The sequence below is a fragment of the Lutra lutra genome, chromosome 17, assembly GCF_902655055.1.
Source record: "Lutra lutra chromosome 17, mLutLut1.2, whole genome shotgun sequence".
In the NCBI taxonomy this organism is placed as follows: Eukaryota; Metazoa; Chordata; class Mammalia; order Carnivora; family Mustelidae; genus Lutra; species Lutra lutra.
In genome coordinates, this window is record NC_062294.1 from 57,697,278 (window position 1) to 57,715,067 (window position 17,790).

Genomic DNA, 17,790 nt, shown 5'->3' on the forward strand with positions numbered 1-17,790 from the left:
GACTCAGTGACGGGGACCGGGAAACGACACGATCGGGCGGAGGCTTCCACGCCCGCCCGCCAGGAGGCGGTACTGCCAAATTACCGCTCTTCCGGAAGTGCCCTCTACGTCGCCTGCTGCGCCTGCGCTGCGGGAGGGGCGCAAGCGCGCTTACGCTGTTGCTACAGCAACCAGGAGACGGCGGCTGTGCCTAACGGTCTGGAATCCAGTACCTTTCCCGGAGTGAGGGAACGTCTCGCGCATGCGTGCTGGGGCCTCTGGCACCCGTTCGCCTCCCGAATGGTGAGAAACCTCGCCTAGACCGACCTCTACGCAGGCGCAGAAGCCCAACTCGCGCTCCTCCTTTTCCACTCTGCGCAGGCGCACAAAGCCGCGCTGGCAACCTCCGCAGCGGCCGCGCGCACCCTTCACCCCGCTGCCTGCTTTTGTCTCGCGCAACCTTTTTAGGCCCTCTGCGAAATCGGCCCTTCTTTTCCTCCGCTCTCCTCACCCAGAGAGGCAGGGGCAGAGAACCGGGACCCCGCCCTTTTTCCGTATCCCTTCTCCTGACCAACCTCGTCTCTGTCCTCCCTCCCTTTTCGGTTCCCGAAGCCGGAAGGAGCCGAAGCGCCGACGGAAAAAAACGAAGCTGTTTCCCGTGAGTGAGGCCTTCACGAAGCGGTGGCGGAAGGAGCCGAAGTTCACCGGCTGGGGAGGAGTGAGTGCACTGTCCGGAGAGAGCCGAAGCTTGGTATCGGGTTTAATCCTCTGGCTGGATCCGAGAGCCAGCGCTGGAAACCTTCAGAAAGCGCAGAAGTGCGGGACGTTTAGGATTGTCGGAAGTAGCCGATTGCTTGGATAGAGCCGGCAGCGAAGAGCGGCTCGAATCTGCGGGAGCAGCGAGAGACTGGGACGGTTTGAATTGTCGGAAGAAGCCGAACCCTGGGGGCGGGGGGCGCTGGGCGCAGAGAAACGCGCGGACCTACGGAAACACCCGAACGTTGAAGAGCTAGTTTCCGAAAAGTTACGATAGCCTGGGAAGCCGGTGAAATCCTCGCTTCGGGTGTTTTCGGAAGCTGCCGGAGTCGCCGCTAGCGATTCCTTCTACGGCCCGGATATAGCCGACGCTATTTGGAGCTAGGCTCTGGGGGGGAGGGGCGGTTCGCGGGCGGGAGGGCGGGGAGAGGGGCGGAGCCGGGGCGGGGCGGGCGTCCCGGGCTTGATTAGGTAGGAGGCGGCAGAGCGCCGGCGGCGGGCGGAAGTAGCCGAAGCGAGCGGCGGAAGTAGCCGAAGCGGCCGGAGCGGGCGGGCGGCAAGGCGAGGCCAGAGCTGCACAGGCCCTTACGCGGCCGCCTCAGCATGTCGGACTTCGACGAGTTCGAGCGGCAGCTCAACGAGAATAAGCAAGGTAAGGGCGCCGGGGGTGTGGGGCGGCGGGCGGGGTGGCTCCTGGCCTCTCCGTGTTCCCCGCCATTTTACTCCTCTCTTTCCCCCTCCTTTCTGCGCCGCGCGGCGCCCCCCCCCCACCGCTCCGCGGCGCGCGCCTCGCTCACGTGACCACCCGGCGTGCCGCCGCGCGCGGGAGGGGAGGAGAAGGGAGGGGAGGGGGCAGCGGGCGCGGGTCCCGGACGCATGCGCGGCGCGCTCCGGTCTGCGCCCCACGTGGTCCGCGGCGGAGGCGGCGCGGATCCGCGGGCTGGCTGGGTGTTCCTTCGCGTGCGCGCTACCCTCTTTTCATTTTTTCCTTTTTAAATACTCTGAAAAGGGGTTTTCTGTGTATCGGTCCCTCGGTGCTTCCTTTCTTTCCCGCTGCCCCGGCACTTCCGCTTCCGGCCGGGCCCGCGGCCCGGGTCTCCACGCCCCCTTTGTCCCAAAATGGCGGTTGCGAGCCCCCTTCACGTGGGCGCGGGTCTGGTCCTCCCCCCCGCTCCGGGGCGGCGGCGGGCTGCGGCGGTGTTCCTCGGGGGAGAGGACACGCGTGCGTCCTTGGGGCGTGGGAGTGGGGCCGTCCCCTTGCCCGCGGCGTGGAGTGTTGGCTGCTCGTCCGGTCCTCGTGGTGGGGCGCGTGGACCCGGCCTCTGCCGTGTTGTGCCGCGCCGTGTGGGACGAGGGACGTGGGGATTGCAGGGTGTCGGCACCAGGGCAGGCGGTGCACGCTGCTGCGGTCCGTGTGCGGGGCCGGGCGGCCGGGAAGAGGCCCTGCTCCGGAGCGTCCGTGCGCCGGCCGCCGTGCTGCCCGGGACCCCTGTGCGGGTGTCGCGGCCCTGCGTTTGCGGCATCGAGGAGGGCCGTAGTGCTAGGTGATCTGGGCGCGCGCCCCGCGCTGGGTTGTTTGCTGAGCCCGCGGCGGTCTTCGGAGTGCGCCCTCGAGAGAGCGCGCGAGGCGGAGCCGATGTGCTTGCTCTGCGGGGGGAGGCAGGCTCGGGGTTCAACACCTCCGCGGACCTCAGCTGGTCGGGGCAGAGCCCGGGTCCCGCGGGGAACACGGAGAGGCGCGCGTGCCGTGGGGCTCGATATACGCTAAGGGCTTGATAAGCGACGTGGTTTTTGTGACATTGTCCTTTGTGCGGTGTCGCATTCCGAAGCGGAGAGGCCGTCTTCGTGAAGGTGGCGCCGGCGCGAGAGGTGCTTTCCAAGTGTCGTCGGGCCGCATCCTCACCGCGGGGGCCCGCGGGACCTTTGTTTCAAGGAGGTTTGGCCGCGTTTGCGTGATTTCCCATCGTCAGGAGGCAGAAACGCTGCAGTCCTCCCTGCGTCTGGCCCGCGGGAGGCCGGGCTGCCGGCCGGGGCTGCTGGAGCCCCTTCTTCCCCGCTCCTGGCTTCTCTCCGGCACTGGGGGGCCAGCCCTGAGCCTTGGCCTGAGTGCGGTTGGTGGAGCTGTGTTGTGTGGGGAGGCGGGGAGCTCTGTGCACCTGTCGCTCTGCCTGCGGATCCTCGCCTCTGGGGGCTAGCCTCTGGCTTCAGCCCATGCGGGGGGCGCGTGTGTCTCCGGAGAGCGAATTTCCTCGTCTGCGGGCAGGCAGCCGGCGGCATCTTCGCTTCCTCTGCCGTCCGTCTGGCTGTGTGTGCATCCCAGAGCCTCGCCTCAGGGAGAGTTCTTGGGGCTGGGAGCCTGCTCATCTTACCGGTGTGGAGCCAGAGGCCGGCAGCTCCAGGCCGCAGCTGCTGCGCGCCTGGAGCCATGCCCGTCTGTCTGCTCCTGCTTCACCCCAGCCGTGGTTGAGGCCGGGTCAGCTTCCGTTTTCCGACCTTGGTAGGGTATTAGTCGTTACTGGCGGCTCTAGGCAGACCCTCGGGGGGTTTTGTGTCTCCTGAGCTAAGGAGGGTGTCCAGGTGCCTAGCCGTACTTGGCAACGTTCCAGGGTGCACCTTCCGGCCACACCGAGGGCTTGGTTTTGCCCTGGGGGAGTCACGTGGCTTTGCCGAGCCTCGTCTCTCTGTGTTGTTCGGGTAGAAGTGTTTTTTCTGCAGGGGAAGGACTGAGGGCAAGTGGGGCTACTCGGTACAGACGGGTTTTAGGAGCATTCTTGTGTCTGCTGCTCTGGTTTTTCCCCTTCTGAGCTGCGGTTTAGCTTGAGTTTTCGTGGTTCTGGAGTTGAGATTTATTTGTAGAAAGCTCACACACGAAGTTTCAGGAAGCATAAGAGTTGAGGTGGTAGCAAGGAGGCTGACGTCCACCACCTTGTCCTTACTGCGTCTCCCTGCTTTTGTGCACGGACGCAGGGTAGTGGAGTTGGGGTGTCTTCGAGCCGAAGAACACGGAAACGCACTGGGACTCAGTGCCGGTGGGTTGTTCCGCACCTCCTTCGGGGTGAGAGGTCTTTGAGCGGAGGCTTCTGTGTTTTTATGGGCATGGCTGTGCTCCGTTCCGAGCCGCCACCCCAAGGCCATTGAGGGGGTTCAGGGAGCCAACTGGGGGCTGGACCCCAGTCCCTGGCTTTGGGGGAGTGTGGGCGGGATGGGGTGGTTTGGGATACCAGCCTGTGAGGGCGGGGGCTAGGGCATGCTCGTCCCCCAGCTCCTGAGGCGGGGCCAGGTACCTCCTCCATAGCCCACATTCCGAAAGGGGCACATCCCTAGAGGAGGGCATCCTGCATTCTTCACCTGGTTGGGAAGGGACCGTCGGGTGTCCTGGCTTCCTGGGGATGTCAGATCCTGCCTGGCACCTGACCCCGGGGCCTGATGGTGGGGCTGTGGGTGCCAGCTGGTTGAGGAGGTCTTTCCTGAGGGTCGCCAGCGTCGTTCATTCAGGAAAACATCATTGGGGCTCTTGATTCCCCAGCCTCTAGCCCTGCCCCTCTCAGGGACGACCCTGGGGTCAGGCCCCTCAGCCCTCGAGGGGGACCAGGAGCCAGCCTCCTCTGTCTTCTCTGGCTCCCCAGCTCCTCCTGAGCAGCCTCAGGTATCTTACACCCCGGGGGCGTTTCCAGGCCCTGTTCCCTCAGGTAACCAGCTCCCGTGCTCTTGGTCCCCCAGGGTCCCTGGACTGTCTTGTGGACCCAGGAAGCCTGTCATCTCTCCTCCTGCGCTGAGTCCCTTCCCCTTGGGGGTGGCCTCCCTGGGGCTCGGGGCTTAGCCACCAGGGAGTGGGTGGGCTGGGCCGTGTCCTCCCTCAGCTCACTCTCCTCCCCCTCGCCCTGGCCCAGAGCGGGACAAGGAGAACCGGCACCGGAAGCGTAGCCACAGCCGCTCTCGGAGCCGGGACCGCAAGCGCCGGAGCCGGAGTCGGGACCGGCGCAACCGGGACCAGCGGAGCGCCTCCCGGGACAGGCGGCGACGAAGGTACCAGGGCTTGGGGACCCCTGGCTGGGCACAGGCGGGGTGGGCCGGCCTGGGATGGGGTGTCGGTGCACCCAAACCTTGTGCGCCTGGGACTCTGGCTTCTCTCTGTACCTGAGGGAGGGTCTGTTCCTTGTCTGAGTTCTGGGTTTTTTTTTCCTGTTTCTGGAGTTTTTTTGTTTCTGGTGGGTTGGCGAGGACAGTAGGTTCTTTACCTTGGAGTCGAGTCTGGAGTCAGGGCTCTTGACGCTTCTTCCTCCGTGACCCTGTCCCAGTCCCTGTCTCTCAGGGCTGGTTTCTTTCTCCCACTGTCTGTCTGGTTCTGGGATCGTCTTCTGGGGCCTGAGCTCTGCCTCCTGGGAAGAGGTGGTTCTGGAAGTGCGGCAGCATCTCCGACCCCTGCCCGTAGTCTGCTTTTCTAACGCTTCTTCCTCGTAGACCGCTCTCTGTGCTTTCTGTCCCCTTAGGTGAGGAAGGGCAGGGTAGGTGGAAGTCCTCCTGCCTCCTTCCACCTCAGTTTCTCCGAGCAGAAAGTGGTCTGTGTGGCCTTTTCTCCCTTCCTCAGTACCTCTTTCCTGGGGTGGGGGGTTTGGGGGGCATGGCAGGGCCAAGGGGGCCTGCTGGCCCCAGCCCTGGGGCTCTGAGCCCTTGGGGAGGTGTGGCGTGTGGGGAAGACGAGGGTCCCCAGTCACCCTTCCCCATACCTTTCCCTCCCACCCCCCAGCAAACCTTTGACCAGAGGCGCTAAAGAGGAGCACGGTGGATTGATGTGAGCTTCTCTTCCTGCCCCTTCCACCCCGATGTCCACTCCCTTTGCCCCCTCCCCTGCCCCCGAGCACCCTTCCCTGTCCTCAGCCAGCCCCAGCCCAAGTACTGGGGACGAGATTCCACTGGCCTTGAAACCAGCACCCTCCCCCAGGCCTGGGTGCAGCCCTGACCCAGATCCTCTCCCTCCTGGAGAGCGCTGCACTCCTGGTGGGGAGCTGAGGGGAGCCTGGGGTGCGCGCAGGCCCACCTTTGGTCAGACTGAGGTCGTCCTGCCCCGCTCTCCCCTCCCCCCTTCCCAGTCGCTCCCCCCGCCACGAGAAGAAGAAGAAGGTCCGTAAATACTGGGATGTCCCGCCACCTGGCTTTGAGCACATCACCCCCATGCAGTACAAGGCCATGCAAGGTATTGAGCTGCATCTCAGGTGACGGACTGAGTGTGCTGGGTGCCTGAGGGGCAGCCTCTGATCCGGCGGTGGGGGGCGGGCGGGGGGGCCAGGGTAAGTTTTGTGTCCTGAGCCTCCTGGTTTCTGCCTTTCAGACCACCACGGAGGAGACGCTAGGAGGCTCCCTTGGCGGAGTGGGGTTGAGCCTCCCATCGGGCTGGTCCATGGGGAGCTGCCCTCTCGTGGCTCTCGGGGTGTACAGTGGGTGGTCCCTGAACCGGGTCGGGGGTGTAGGGGATTGCCAGATTGCGGTCTAATCCTGTTCTACCTTTCTTGAAGCTGCGGGTCAGATTCCAGCAACCGCTCTTCTCCCTACCATGACCCCTGATGGCCTGGCTGTGACCCCAACACCGGTGCCTGTGGTCGGGAGCCAGATGACCAGACAGGCCCGGCGCCTCTACGTGGGCAACATCCCCTTTGGCATCACTGAGGTACTGCCCGCCCCCTGCCTTTTCCCTGCCCCTACCCTCTCCCCAGTGCCCCCCCCCCCCATTCCTCCCTTTCCCTCCCTTCCCTCCCTCAACCTGCACGGGTCAGACTCTGCTCCTGCAAGGCCCCCCGGCCCCCTCCCAGACGGACCGATGGAGTTGAGCCAGCCAGGGGCCGGGCTGGGGGTGGCCCTCTCCCTCCCTCCCTCTTCCCCTCTCCCGTCTCCCCTTTCCCAACCTCCTCCAACAACCCAGGGATCAAGCACACACATAACGAACCTACGAAAATCCATGAATCCGTATCGAGAGAGACAGAGAGGGAGACTCGCACGCGCGCGCAGGCTGACACACAGACACACACACACACAGACGCACGCTCCCCTCAGATTTCTCTGACACACTTCTGGTTTTCTGCCGCCTGTTCCCCGTCCTTTCCCTACGTCCCTCCCGTGGTCGCTGCTCTTTTGTTTTTGATGGCCCTGACCTCCCCAACCTTCCCCACCGCTCCTCTCCCCTTCCCTCTCCCCAACCCCTTCCCGTGGCACCCCGAGAATCCCGAGATCAAAGAGTTGTTTCCATTTCTCTTTAAAGTGAAATATTGTGGGGCTGAGATCCCTCGTAGCAACAAAAAGTTTGCTACCGTCGTCGAAGGCAAGTAAGGTCCATTCTGACTTTCTCAACCTGCACTTTGCTACGTTTGATAAAGCAGCCCCCGGACTCCAGGGCCAGATCCCGCCACATCACTCTTTTCTCCTCCCCTCCCGCCCACCCCGCCTCACCCCACCTTACCCCACCTTCCTTCCCTCCACCCTCCCTGTCCCTTTGCTCTTCTCTCTCTCTGACTGGGTGTTCTGTGTTTCCGCCTGCTCTTTCTTTGCTGCTTTCTTACCATTTTCCTCTTGTTGCCATTGGATACTTTTTCTCTCACATTCAATTTACTTGTTTTCTATTTGATTCTTTTTGTTTTTTTCCTGTTGTCCCTGTTTCCATGCGTTTTTCTTGAACGATGTCTCTTCTCTGGGTCCCCCGTGGCCCTCCCCACAATTCTGGCCCCTGGCTGTCTCTCGCTACTGTCTCCTTCCCTGTTTTCTCTCGTTTTTCCTGCCTTTGTTCCTACTGTTGATCTCTTCGCCCCATCCCTATTCCACTGTTCCCTCCCTTCTTCCACCATTCCTTGCCCCCTCCCTTCCCCTCACCCCCAAACCCCTCTGTGTCTCCCTCTCTCACCCTCCCCTCCTCTCTCCACCTCCCTTCCCCCGCCCCCCCCTGTCTCCTATTCCCTCTGCAGGAGGCCATGATGGACTTCTTCAACGCCCAGATGCGCCTTGGGGGGCTGACCCAGGCCCCTGGCAACCCCGTCTTGGCTGTGCAGATTAACCAAGACAAGAACTTTGCCTTCTTGGAGGTGAGCCGGGTGCAGGGTGGGGTCAGGAAAGCGTGTGTTCCTCCCGGTGGCAGCACCTCTCCCGCAGCCCTTGTCTCCTCGGGCTGTTGTCCACTGGGCTCCCTGACCCTCACCACCTGCTGCTCTTTCAGTTCCGCTCAGTGGATGAGACCACCCAGGCTATGGCGTTCGATGGCATCATCTTCCAGGGCCAGTCACTGAAGATCCGCAGGCCTCACGACTACCAGCCCCTGCCTGGCATGTCCGAGAATCCCTCTGTCTATGTGCCTGGTGAGTGGGCGCTTTGTCCCTCCCTTCTGTCTCTGGCTCAGCTGGAGACACTGGGAAACGGTGTGAGTGCTTCTCACCCATTTCCCCAGACCTCTGGAGCTGGGCGTTCTCCTCACTTGGGTTTGCACAGTGGCTGGGGACGTGTTGAGGGAGGTGAAGGGTTTGCAGCCTGACTGTGGTTCTCGTTCTGGGACTTGGGCCGTCAGCACCAGCACAAGCTGTCAGGCTCCCGGTGTGGGGACGGAGGTGGATAGTTGCTTATTTTTCTGGTCTCGGGGTTTCTCTTAACCTGAGCTTTGGGCCATTTCTCATAGCCGTATCGAGTGGTAGTCTGGGTCAGCGGAGAGCATAGCAGACCTGGGCTCGGAGAGCTTTTCTTGCAAAGGGTTAGACAGTAGACATCTTTGGCTTTGTGGGCTGTGCCATCTGGGTCCCAGTCGTTCTGTTGTGATGTGGCAGCCCGCACGCAGCCTCCTGATGCCTGAGTGAATGGGGATGGCCTTGTCCTTTACGGGTACTGGCTTTCCCGATGCGTGTATTATCCACAGGTCGTACGGCAGCCCTTAGAAGACCTTGCAGGCTGTGCGAAAACAGCCTGCCTGCCGGGCTCAACCTGCAGGCTAGTCACCGTCCCTTGTGGTGAGGTGGGTGTGGCCCTGCTGGGGTGCAGGGACCAAAGTGGACTTGGAGGAGCCAGCGCTGTAGCGGAGCTGGGGGGCCCTGGGGTTCAGGCCCTTGGAATTCTTCCGGGAGAGGTGGGTGAGCACCAGTGCTCTGGGCTTGGGGGGAGGAAGTAGTGGAACATGGGATTCTGCGGGCTGAGGCTTTGGCCTGAAGGACACTTTTTAGGAACCAAGCCCACTTTTGGCAAAGCAGGGGATGTGGAGGCACAGAGAGGTTGGCACATCAGGACTGGGCGCTGGTTTGCTGGCCCATTGCTGGTGTCTTCTGCCGTAATCACTTGGTAGGTTCCGTGGAATTCCGGAGTTCCGTGTGACTGCAGCGTCCTACGCACTGACGTGCTTTAAGCACACGGCGCGGTGACGTTCTGTGTGGGTCGGGATCTGTGGGACCATGTCCCAGATGAAGTCACGGAACCTTCTTTTGTGCAAAGTAAACTTTTTAGAGATTTTCTTTTAGAGTGTGGGGGGCAGGGGGGAGCAGAAAACCTGGAGCAGACCGCGCTCTGAGTGCAGAGCCGGCCGCCGCCTCAGTCCCATGATTGGCCAGCTCGTGACCGGAGCTGAAAGCAAGAGGCAAGCAGCCGACTGACGAGGCTCCCCGGCGCCCCTTCGCTCAGGGAGCTGCGTGCGCTCCAGTCACGGTGGATGGCGTACGGAGCCTGCCCCTCGCCGAAGGTTACTGTCCGTGCTTTCCCGAGTGGGCCCTGCGCCTCGTTTTATTTTTGTGACCGCCTGTAGTACGAGGTCCGTGAGCGACAGCGGGCCAGACGCAGCTTACTGCCTTTATTTTCTAAGTAGGCGCCACGTCCAGTGCGGGGCTCGACTCCCGAACCGAGCAAGCGGCACGTGGTCCAGCGACTGAGCCAGCCGCCCCCTGCCTGGTTCTGAAGTAAAGATTAGTTAGTAGAGCCCAGCCCGTTGCCTGCCTCTGGCCCGTTTTGGGGGCAGTGGTGGCCAATTTGAGGGACAGAGACCCTGTGGGCCCCAGACAAAAAGTTCACTGCTCAGCGCTTTAGTGATCGGTGTGCTGGCCCTGTGTGGACACCGGGTTCCCATTTCACTCGGGAGGAAAGCACGGCCAGGCCACCGTTAGACCCGGGAACAGCCTCTTGGGGTGGCCTTCCCAGAGTTATGGGCCCCTTTCTAGAGGGGCTGTTGGTGTGACGAAGCCACTGAAAGACCGCTTACTGTACTCGCTTCGGGATTTGCCCGCCCAGAGAGCCTGAGGGCGACAGTCCCAGTGCCCGGGCGGCATGCTCCGTTCTGGGAGCGTGGCCGGAAGTGGCGGTAGGTGGAATCTGGTCTCTAGGTTAGTAAGCGTTCTCTGGTTGTGTTTCTCTGTAGTAAAGCTTATGTTCTGATTTCTAATTTTCACTTAAAAAAGCAGTTAGTTTTGTCATATAAAGAGCTTAACGGGGAAAAACCATGTGATGAAATTCAGCTCACATTCTTGGTTGGGAGAGGAACGATTTAGGAACCCGGAAGGCGACTTCTGACCTTGATGGAAGCATGTCGAACTGAGACTAAGCACGTATCTACTGGGGTCGCGAAACCTTAAACATTCGTTCCCACCGAAGCCAGGCCTAGTTATTCGGGGGTGGCGGTGGGATCCTGGTCCTCCTCTTAAGACCAGAGGGAAGCCTCGATGGGGAGAACAGGGAGAGCGGGAGGTGCTCTGGAGGCAGGAAAGCCGAATGGTCATTCAGGGTGTGAATTGAGCTCAGCCCTGACCACCCGCCACTGCCAGGCCAGGCTCCCTGCTCAGTGCAGGGCTGAGTCCCACTCTCTCAGCGGAGGTCTCGGCCAGGTCCAGTGGTGTGTGCGCGGTAGGAGGAAGTGACACTCCAGGTACAAGAGAGATTGCTGAGCTGGTGTGTGCTGGGTGGCCTTCCAGAGAGAGGATGACGGGCGTGTGCCGGGTGGCCCTCCGGAGACCGTAGGTTTGAGGTCAGCGAGGAGCCTGCCTGTTGTGTTGGGAGAGGAGGTTGGGTGCCCAGGGGCTTGATGTTTGGGCACTGGGGCTGCTTTGTACCCCCCTTTTCTGTTTGTGTGACCTTGTGTGGGTCGTTGTCCTGGCTTCAAAATCATCTTGCCCTCAGGGTCACTGTGGCCCTCCCTTCTCCCTGGTGCTGGCCTGGCCTCAGGCCCCGTTTCGGGTGCGTACTCCCCGTGGGTGGTTCCCGTTCTCTGTCGAAGGCGGGACTGTTCTTGTTGCATAGATGAGAACGGTGAGGCCCAGCGGAGCCTCACTTGGGGCTGCTCCCCAGGTTGGAACCCAAGGAGCCCAACCCTGGTGCCTTCAGCACCATATCCTTCCCTGGGGTGCACGACCGGCGGGTACAAGCCTGCTGAGGTGCATGAGGCTCTGCTCCTTCCCTTCTGGTGCAACCGGACCTGCACCCCAGCCTCATCTGCTGGTGTACAGAGTGATGGTGCCTCAGCACGGCGAGCACCGCCTGTGGAGTCACAGGTCACAGGGGCTCTAGGGATGGCTCTTTCTGTGTGCGTGGATCCCCGGAAGAGCGTTCTTTCTCGCTCTTAGTTTGTGCTGTCTTACCATGGGTGAGGCCCTGGGGGGCACCGAGGCAGTGGATCCAGAGAGTCTGCCGTAGTGTCTGGCCTGGGGCCTCTGCTCGTCCTGCCTTGGACATACGGGGCCTCAGTGGTCTGCACCCCCACGGCCCCACCCTGACACAGCTCGGCTCTGGTTATTGAAGTGGCTGGGGTGGTGGTAGGAGAGGAGGGGGCACCCTTTTTCGAGTCCAGTGACTCGTCTGGTGCTTTCTCCCGTCCTCCGTCCCACCTGTTCCTTCCTAGGTCAGGAGGAGATGGGGAGGGCGGGCGGTGTGGACTCCCGAGGTGGGCAAGGCCATGCTGCCATTGGAAAGTCTGGGGCTGGTCGGGCTGGGTGGCTGAGGTTTTTCTCTTAACACAGAGCCCAGACAGCCGGCTGGGGTTTGGGTCGCTCACAGCTCATAGGAAGCCTCTAGGAATTGAAGCTGGTGGGACCAAAGGGTTGAGCCACCTGGGAGGCACTTGCCTCTGAATCCCAAGTTGAGTGGAGATGGCATGATGGGGGTGGACACGTAGTGGCCATTAAAAGCGCTTGGTGGACACGAGCCCCCTGTGATGTCCCCGCTGGCCTCTGTAGTCACGGTGCTGTGTGAATCAGGCATGTCTCTGCCCTCCTGGACTTGGAGCCTCAGGCCTTTCTGATTTCACACACAACAGGACAGGGAAGGACTTGCTTGTGGCTGCAAAAGGTACAGGACCACAGAGGAAAGGGCAAGGAGTCCCAGTGGGAGAGCGGATGTAAACATCAGGTGGGAGGAAAGGGCTTGGAGTTGGGGTCTGGTTGATAGGGGAGGGGCGGGGAGTTGTCATCCTGACGCCTCACAGGGAGGGTGCGAGCCCATAGGAGCTGCTATAGTTGGCAGGTTTGGGTGTGAGTTTGTGTCTTTGTGGCTGCTGAGCGGGGACTTTGCCGCCGTGCACGTTGGTCCGGCACAGTGTGTCCTGCGGAAAGCTGCCAGTGTGAGTCTTGGTCTGGGGGGCTTGCGAGACAGGATTTGCTGGGCCACCGTGGCTGGCGCGGGTGAGTGGATGGTGGGACGCCGGCCTGTTGCTGTCACGGCAGGCGTAACGGGCCTTTCCCCGTGCGCTCGCCCCGGGGCTCTGGGGAGAGACCCTGTGCTGGAAGCCAGAGCCTGTGTACTCCCCTTTTTCCCCAGGAGTTGTGTCCACGGTGGTCCCGGACTCTGCGCACAAGCTGTTCATCGGGGGCTTACCCAATTACCTGAACGATGACCAGGTAGGCCCCTTGCCTCCTCCTGGCTTCTCCCCTCCCAGCCTCTGGCCAAACCGGCCCTCACGGAGTTGGGCCCTGCCGCAGGTGAAGGAGCTGCTGACGTCGTTCGGGCCCCTCAAGGCCTTCAACCTGGTCAAGGACAGTGCCACGGGGCTCTCCAAGGGCTACGCCTTCTGTGAGTACGTGGACATCAACGTTACAGACCAGGTGAGCCCCGGCTCCCCCGCCCTGCCGCCGCCACCCTTGCCTCCCTGCTCTGCGTCCGCACTGAGGGCTTTCCTCCTTGGGGTGGGAGGGAGGTGGCCGGCCTGCGGCAGGGCCCTGCCGGGGGACTCGGCCCCTTTCCCTCGGTTCCACCTCTTTCCAGGCCCTCCACACCAATGCCCGGCTCTGGGCTGTTGGGGCCTGGAGGGAGGTTTCAGGCGCCTGGCCCCTGACCTGCACCTCTTCACTGCACCCCCTCGCCCCATCCTCCCTACACAGGCCATTGCGGGGCTGAATGGGATGCAGCTGGGGGATAAGAAACTGCTCGTCCAGAGGGCAAGTGTGGGAGCCAAGAATGCCACGCTGGTGAGCCCCCCGGCACGTCATCTTCCATTGGCTAGAGGGACACCTGGGGGTGGGGAGGGACTGGGAGGGGCTGGGCGCAGGTCCCTGTAAGTTGTGGCTCTGGCTTTCTTGGGCCGCACTGACAGTGGACACATGGGCCGTCAGGGGCGGGGTGTGGTTTTCTCTGGGTAGGCCTCTGGGGGTGCTGTGTGGCCCTGGCCATGACGGCCCCCCCCCTGCCTGTTCCCCACAGAGCACTATCAACCAGACCCCTGTGACCCTGCAAGTGCCGGGCCTCATGAGCTCCCAGGTGCAGATGGGCGGCCACCCAACGGAGGTGCTGTGTCTCATGAACATGGTGCTGCCCGAGGAGCTGCTGGACGACGAGGAGTATGAGGAGATTGTGGAGGACGTGCGGGACGAGTGCAGCAAGTATGGGCTCGTCAAGTCCATTGAGATCCCCCGGCCTGTGGATGGCGTCGAAGTGCCCGGCTGCGGAAAGGTGTGCATGGGTGACTGCGCATGGGTGCCTGTCCACGAGTGTACGAGACTGCTGCACCCCAGATGGGTGTGGAGCCCCCCAGAGCGTGGCCCTGCACTGCTGGGCTCGGTCGAGTCCCCTTACGCAGGTGGTTTGGTTTTGTCTGTGCAGTGGGGAGAAAAGTGCTAAAAATAGTCACGATGGCAGCAGACCCACTTATATCTTCTGCTGGCCAGATGCTCACTAAGCTTACCTGTGCGGCCCCTCTGGACCCTTAACGGCATTCAGGCCACAGGGTCAGAGTTCCAATTCTTGCAGTCCGGTTTCCCAGGCCACTGAAGCCTGTCACTTCTCGAACTGTGCCAGGTGCAAGCACTTTGAACCCTCCTGGGGCACAGGGTAGGGGTGGGGACTTAGGTCCTCTAACCACTCAGCTAGTGATTCAGGCCTTTAAGCAGGGAAGTCCTGGGGCCTGTCTTGTCAGAGACAACATGTGTGCTACCTCAGGTAGCAGCTGGGAAGGGAGAAGAATTGCTCTGATGCTCTTCTTTAGACAGGAAGGTCAAGGTCAGGAGGTGGCGTTAGTAGGCCCAAGTGACACCAGATCATCCCAGCAGGCAAGTAGGGTCCTGAGCAGGGAGTCCAGAGAGCGTAGATGCTCTGGGGTAGGAGCCCGGTATATGTGGGGACAGCGGCAAGGCACGTGCAGTGTAAGCAGAGAGTGGTGGGAGGGGAGGTCTGAGGTTGGGAGCTGGGGCCCAGTACGGCCCGTCTTGTCAGCCTCTGTGGATCCTAGAAAAATGTTGGGTATTACCTGGAGTGAGAAGGAAGCCTTTGGGAGGTGTGGAGTGTGGTTGTTGCCTGGCATGGAGAGAGGTCCCGTAACCAGGTAAATGCGGTCAGGGATGCTAGCCCAGCTGCTTACGCTCCAGACCCCAGCGCTGGGTTCTGCAGGCGAGAACGCAGAGGGGGCAGAGGTGCTGGAGGTGTGCTCTCTCGAGCTTCGCGAGCTGACAGTGACAGTTTGTGATCAGCCAGTTGGAAGATGGTGACCCTGAGAGAAAGTTGCAGCCGGAGGGTGGAGTGAAGTCTGGATTTGAGAGGCCCAGTACCTGTAAATACCCCGATCCTGGTGGTTGACTGGGGTGTGCTGGAGCCGGGGGAATAGGAGTCGAGTAAGCTGCTCTGACTCCTGGCCTTGGTGACTGGTAGAAATGGCAGGTGGGAAGCAGGGGAGATGAGCAGGTTTGGGGGTGGGGGTGAGTGTTGGGGAACAGTGTTGGCGGGCAGTCTGAGGTCCTAAGACCTCGGCAGAGATGTGTGGAGCAGTGAGCTGGACAGAACTGTGTTCCGGGCATGAGGTCGGATAGAAACTTAGGTGTCTTCAACACGCTGATCCCTGTTTTGGTGTCAGCTGGATGAGCTTGCCCAGGGAGCAGTGGAGTGAGTGTCAGGGGCCAAGGGACAGGATTGGGAGCAGTGTTGGGGGGATGATGGGCAGCATCCCCCACCTTCTCCTGCCCAGTCCTCACAGGTACGGTGTGGTGGAAGCCCTCATTCCTGGCATGTCAGTTACACTCTGTGCCGTTGTGGGCGTTGGGATGGAGCCTGGCCCTGAGGGACTGAGTCAGTATTTGCGGGAAGGATGAACGGGAAGACCTGCCTGGTGTCTGGGATCTTTTGTTTTAGACTTTGTCATTCTTTTCAAGTGTACGTGAAAGTACAAGTAACATAGTGACCTAGTACTGTGGGTCACTTCCGTTCTGTTACAGTGTATGTATATCCTAGTGCCTCATCACCCAGCTTCAACTTATCTGTAGCTTGTCATTCTTTATTTCTGTATTTAGCTTCCCAACTTTTTTTCCTAAAATAGTTTAAAGCATATTTCCTATATTTTACCTGTAGTAGTCAAGTATATTTCTCTAATATCTGAGCTACAGATACTTGGTGCCTGGTAAGTCTTGCTTCGAGGCCTGTGCCGTGTACGTTTGGATGTGTAGCCCCGTTCCTGCCCCCCCGCCCCGGTAGTTGGGGGCTCCTCCTGCATGGCAGCACTAATACCCCCTCCTGTGGACAGCCAAAAACATCTCCAGACATTGCAAAATACTGCTTGGGGACACATTTGTGCTGGTTGAGAACTACCGCTCTAAACTTTCAACAGTTAACTTCTAAATCGTAATGAAACTACAGTATCATTATTACAGTAACAAAATTATTCTTAGGATTTACTTAAATTTGTGTTCAGATTTCCTGGTCTCACGTGTCTTTATAAAAACTTGGTTTAGGCATCCAAACAAGGGTCCATGCAATTTTATTCAGAACGTTCTTAAAACTTAACAGTTGCACATAATAATGCTCAAGGCATTTTGTTGAAGCAACGGGGCATTTGTCTTAAGTCCCGTGTTGTGAATTAGGTTGGTATTATCTTCCCCCTCGCCCACTCCCTTGTAAACTGGTGGTTAAAACAAGATGAGAAACTTCACAAGGTCATTTTTTAAAAGATTTTATTTATTTGAGAGAGAGCGCGAGAGGGGAGAAGTTCAGAGGGAGAAGCAGACTCCCCATGGAGCTGGGAGCCTGATGAGGGACTCGATCCTGGGACTCGAGGATCAGGACCTGAGCCAAAGCGAGTGGCCCAACCAATGGAGCCACCCAGGAGTGCCACCCCCCCCCCCCCGCCCCGCCTTTTTTTTTTTTTTTTTTTTTTTTTTAAACTTCTTTGTTTTCTGGTGAGAACGTGGCCCTTGGGGAAAGCCCAGCGAGGTGTGTGGCACAGGGGAGACCCTGAACACAGGTGCCCCTCTTTCCTTGGGGAGCTCGCTGCTGTTCCATGTGGCTCTTGTTCCAGTCACTCTCCCATGCCTCCACATGGCTCTGCTCTGTACACTCTTGTTCTTTGATCCGGGGGTTCTGGGGGACATTCGGGTCAATTCTCCCAGACCTGCAGCAAGTCCCTCTCTCTCCCTCCCCTGCAGATTTCTGGGGAGATGGTGGCTGGTTGCTGTGGCTGAGCTGGTTTATCCCCCGGGCTGAGACCACCTTGTCTTCACAACCTGTCTTTTACTCCCGCAGATCTTCGTGGAGTTCACCTCTGTGTTTGACTGCCAGAAAGCCATGCAGGGCCTGACGGGGCGCAAGTTCGCCAACAGAGTGGTTGTCACAAAATACTGTGACCCCGACTCTTACCACCGCCGGGACTTCTGGTAGAGGGGGAGGGGGAGGGTGGGGGCAGGGTTGGTTGGGGGCTTCTCCCCCTCCCGCCCCCCCCTTTTCCCCCTCTGAAGAAGATGGGCAGAGGAGTGACAGCCGAATGACAGCCGGCAGCAACTGGAATGGCAGCAACTGGGGGTGGGGTGGGGTGGGGGTAGGGGTGGGGAGGGCAATGGGGGAAGTGCGCGCACAGGCCCGCACAGACACATGCACCCACAGACAGAGGGAAGGGGTCGGGGTGGGGAGGGGGTGCACAGCAGGGCGGGGTAGGACCCCCACAGCCCCTCCCCAGAACAGCCTCTCCTTCTCCCTTTCTCCCCTCTTCCTCCCTTTCCCCACTGTAGAAACATAGTGTGTTTATATTTTATGGCCAAACTATTTTGAATTTTGTTGTCCGCCCGGTGCCCTGCCTTCTCCCTTTCCAGGACCACAGCTCCCGTCCTCCTGGCCTCTGGCCCCCGAGCCCTCCCTGGTTTCTTACGTAGTTGACTCTCCTCTTTAGTCTCCCTGACCTGCGCCCCAGCCCCGTGGCCCCGTTCCTCTTCTCTCTGTGGCAGTTTCATATTTGCTAAGACGAATTTGCTCATTAAACATTTTGTTGTATTTTACTTTACGGAGCTGCTCTGTGTCCGGTGTGTGTAACCCCCGCCTCACTCCGGTTCCCCGGGGCCCCACCGCTCTGACCTCCGGCCCGGGCGTCCTTGGAGCGCCCCACGGGGCACACCCCGCCAGCGTGGCCGCCTGCTCCGCTCGGCTCCGCGGGGCGAGGGGGGGGGGGGCGTGGCTGCGCGGAGGCCGCGGCGCCGTGGGGGGAGGGGGCTGCCGGCTGCTTCCTCCTCCCCCAGGAGGGGGGAGTTCTCTCGGACGCCGCGGGGTGCTGGGGGCGGAGTGGCCGCGCGGGCTGGCGACGACGCGGTCCCTTCCCCGCCTGCTTCGGCCGCGCTTGCCGGCCCGCCCCGCTGAGGCCTGCAATTGTACTAGTCCGCG

The 17,790-nt window shown here is 60.8% G+C and overlaps 1 protein-coding gene across 4 annotated transcripts; it reads left to right on the plus strand.

Annotated features, from left to right (window-relative positions):
• The first annotated feature begins 214 nt into the window (after nt 1-214).
• U2AF2 (U2 small nuclear RNA auxiliary factor 2) lies at nt 215-17,416 on the plus strand. 4 transcript variants are annotated; one of them, XM_047711260.1, is made up of 12 exons: nt 222-1,387; nt 4,626-4,761; nt 5,483-5,527; nt 5,826-5,929; nt 6,249-6,400; nt 7,686-7,802; nt 7,934-8,072; nt 12,487-12,566; nt 12,648-12,770; nt 13,047-13,145; nt 13,366-13,614; nt 16,666-17,416. In XM_047711260.1, the coding sequence occupies exons 1-12, from the start codon at nt 1,339-1,341 to the stop codon at nt 16,798-16,800; spliced, it is 1,428 nt and encodes a 475-aa protein (XP_047567216.1). In that variant the 5' UTR covers nt 222-1,338; the 3' UTR covers nt 16,801-17,416. The 4 variants fall into 4 exon arrangements, with proteins under 4 accessions (XP_047567215.1, XP_047567218.1, XP_047567216.1 ...); XM_047711261.1 differs by having other exon boundaries at nt 225-1,387; nt 13,047-13,133; XM_047711262.1 differs by lacking the exon at nt 5,483-5,527 and having other exon boundaries at nt 220-1,387; nt 13,047-13,133.
• Nucleotides 17,417-17,790: the final 374 nt, after the last annotated feature.

Coding starts and splice junctions, on each gene's coding strand:
- U2AF2 (XM_047711259.1), top strand. CDS start 1,339: ATGTCGGACTTCGACGAGTTCGAGCGGCAGCTCAACGAGAATAAGCAA. Junction 4,762..5,825: donor CGGGACAGGCGGCGACGAAG/GTACCAGGGCTT, acceptor CCCCCTTCCCAG/TCGCTCCCCCCGCCACGAGA. Junction 13,134..13,365: donor GAGCCAAGAATGCCACGCTG/GTGAGCCCCCCG, acceptor TGTTCCCCACAG/AGCACTATCAACCAGACCCC.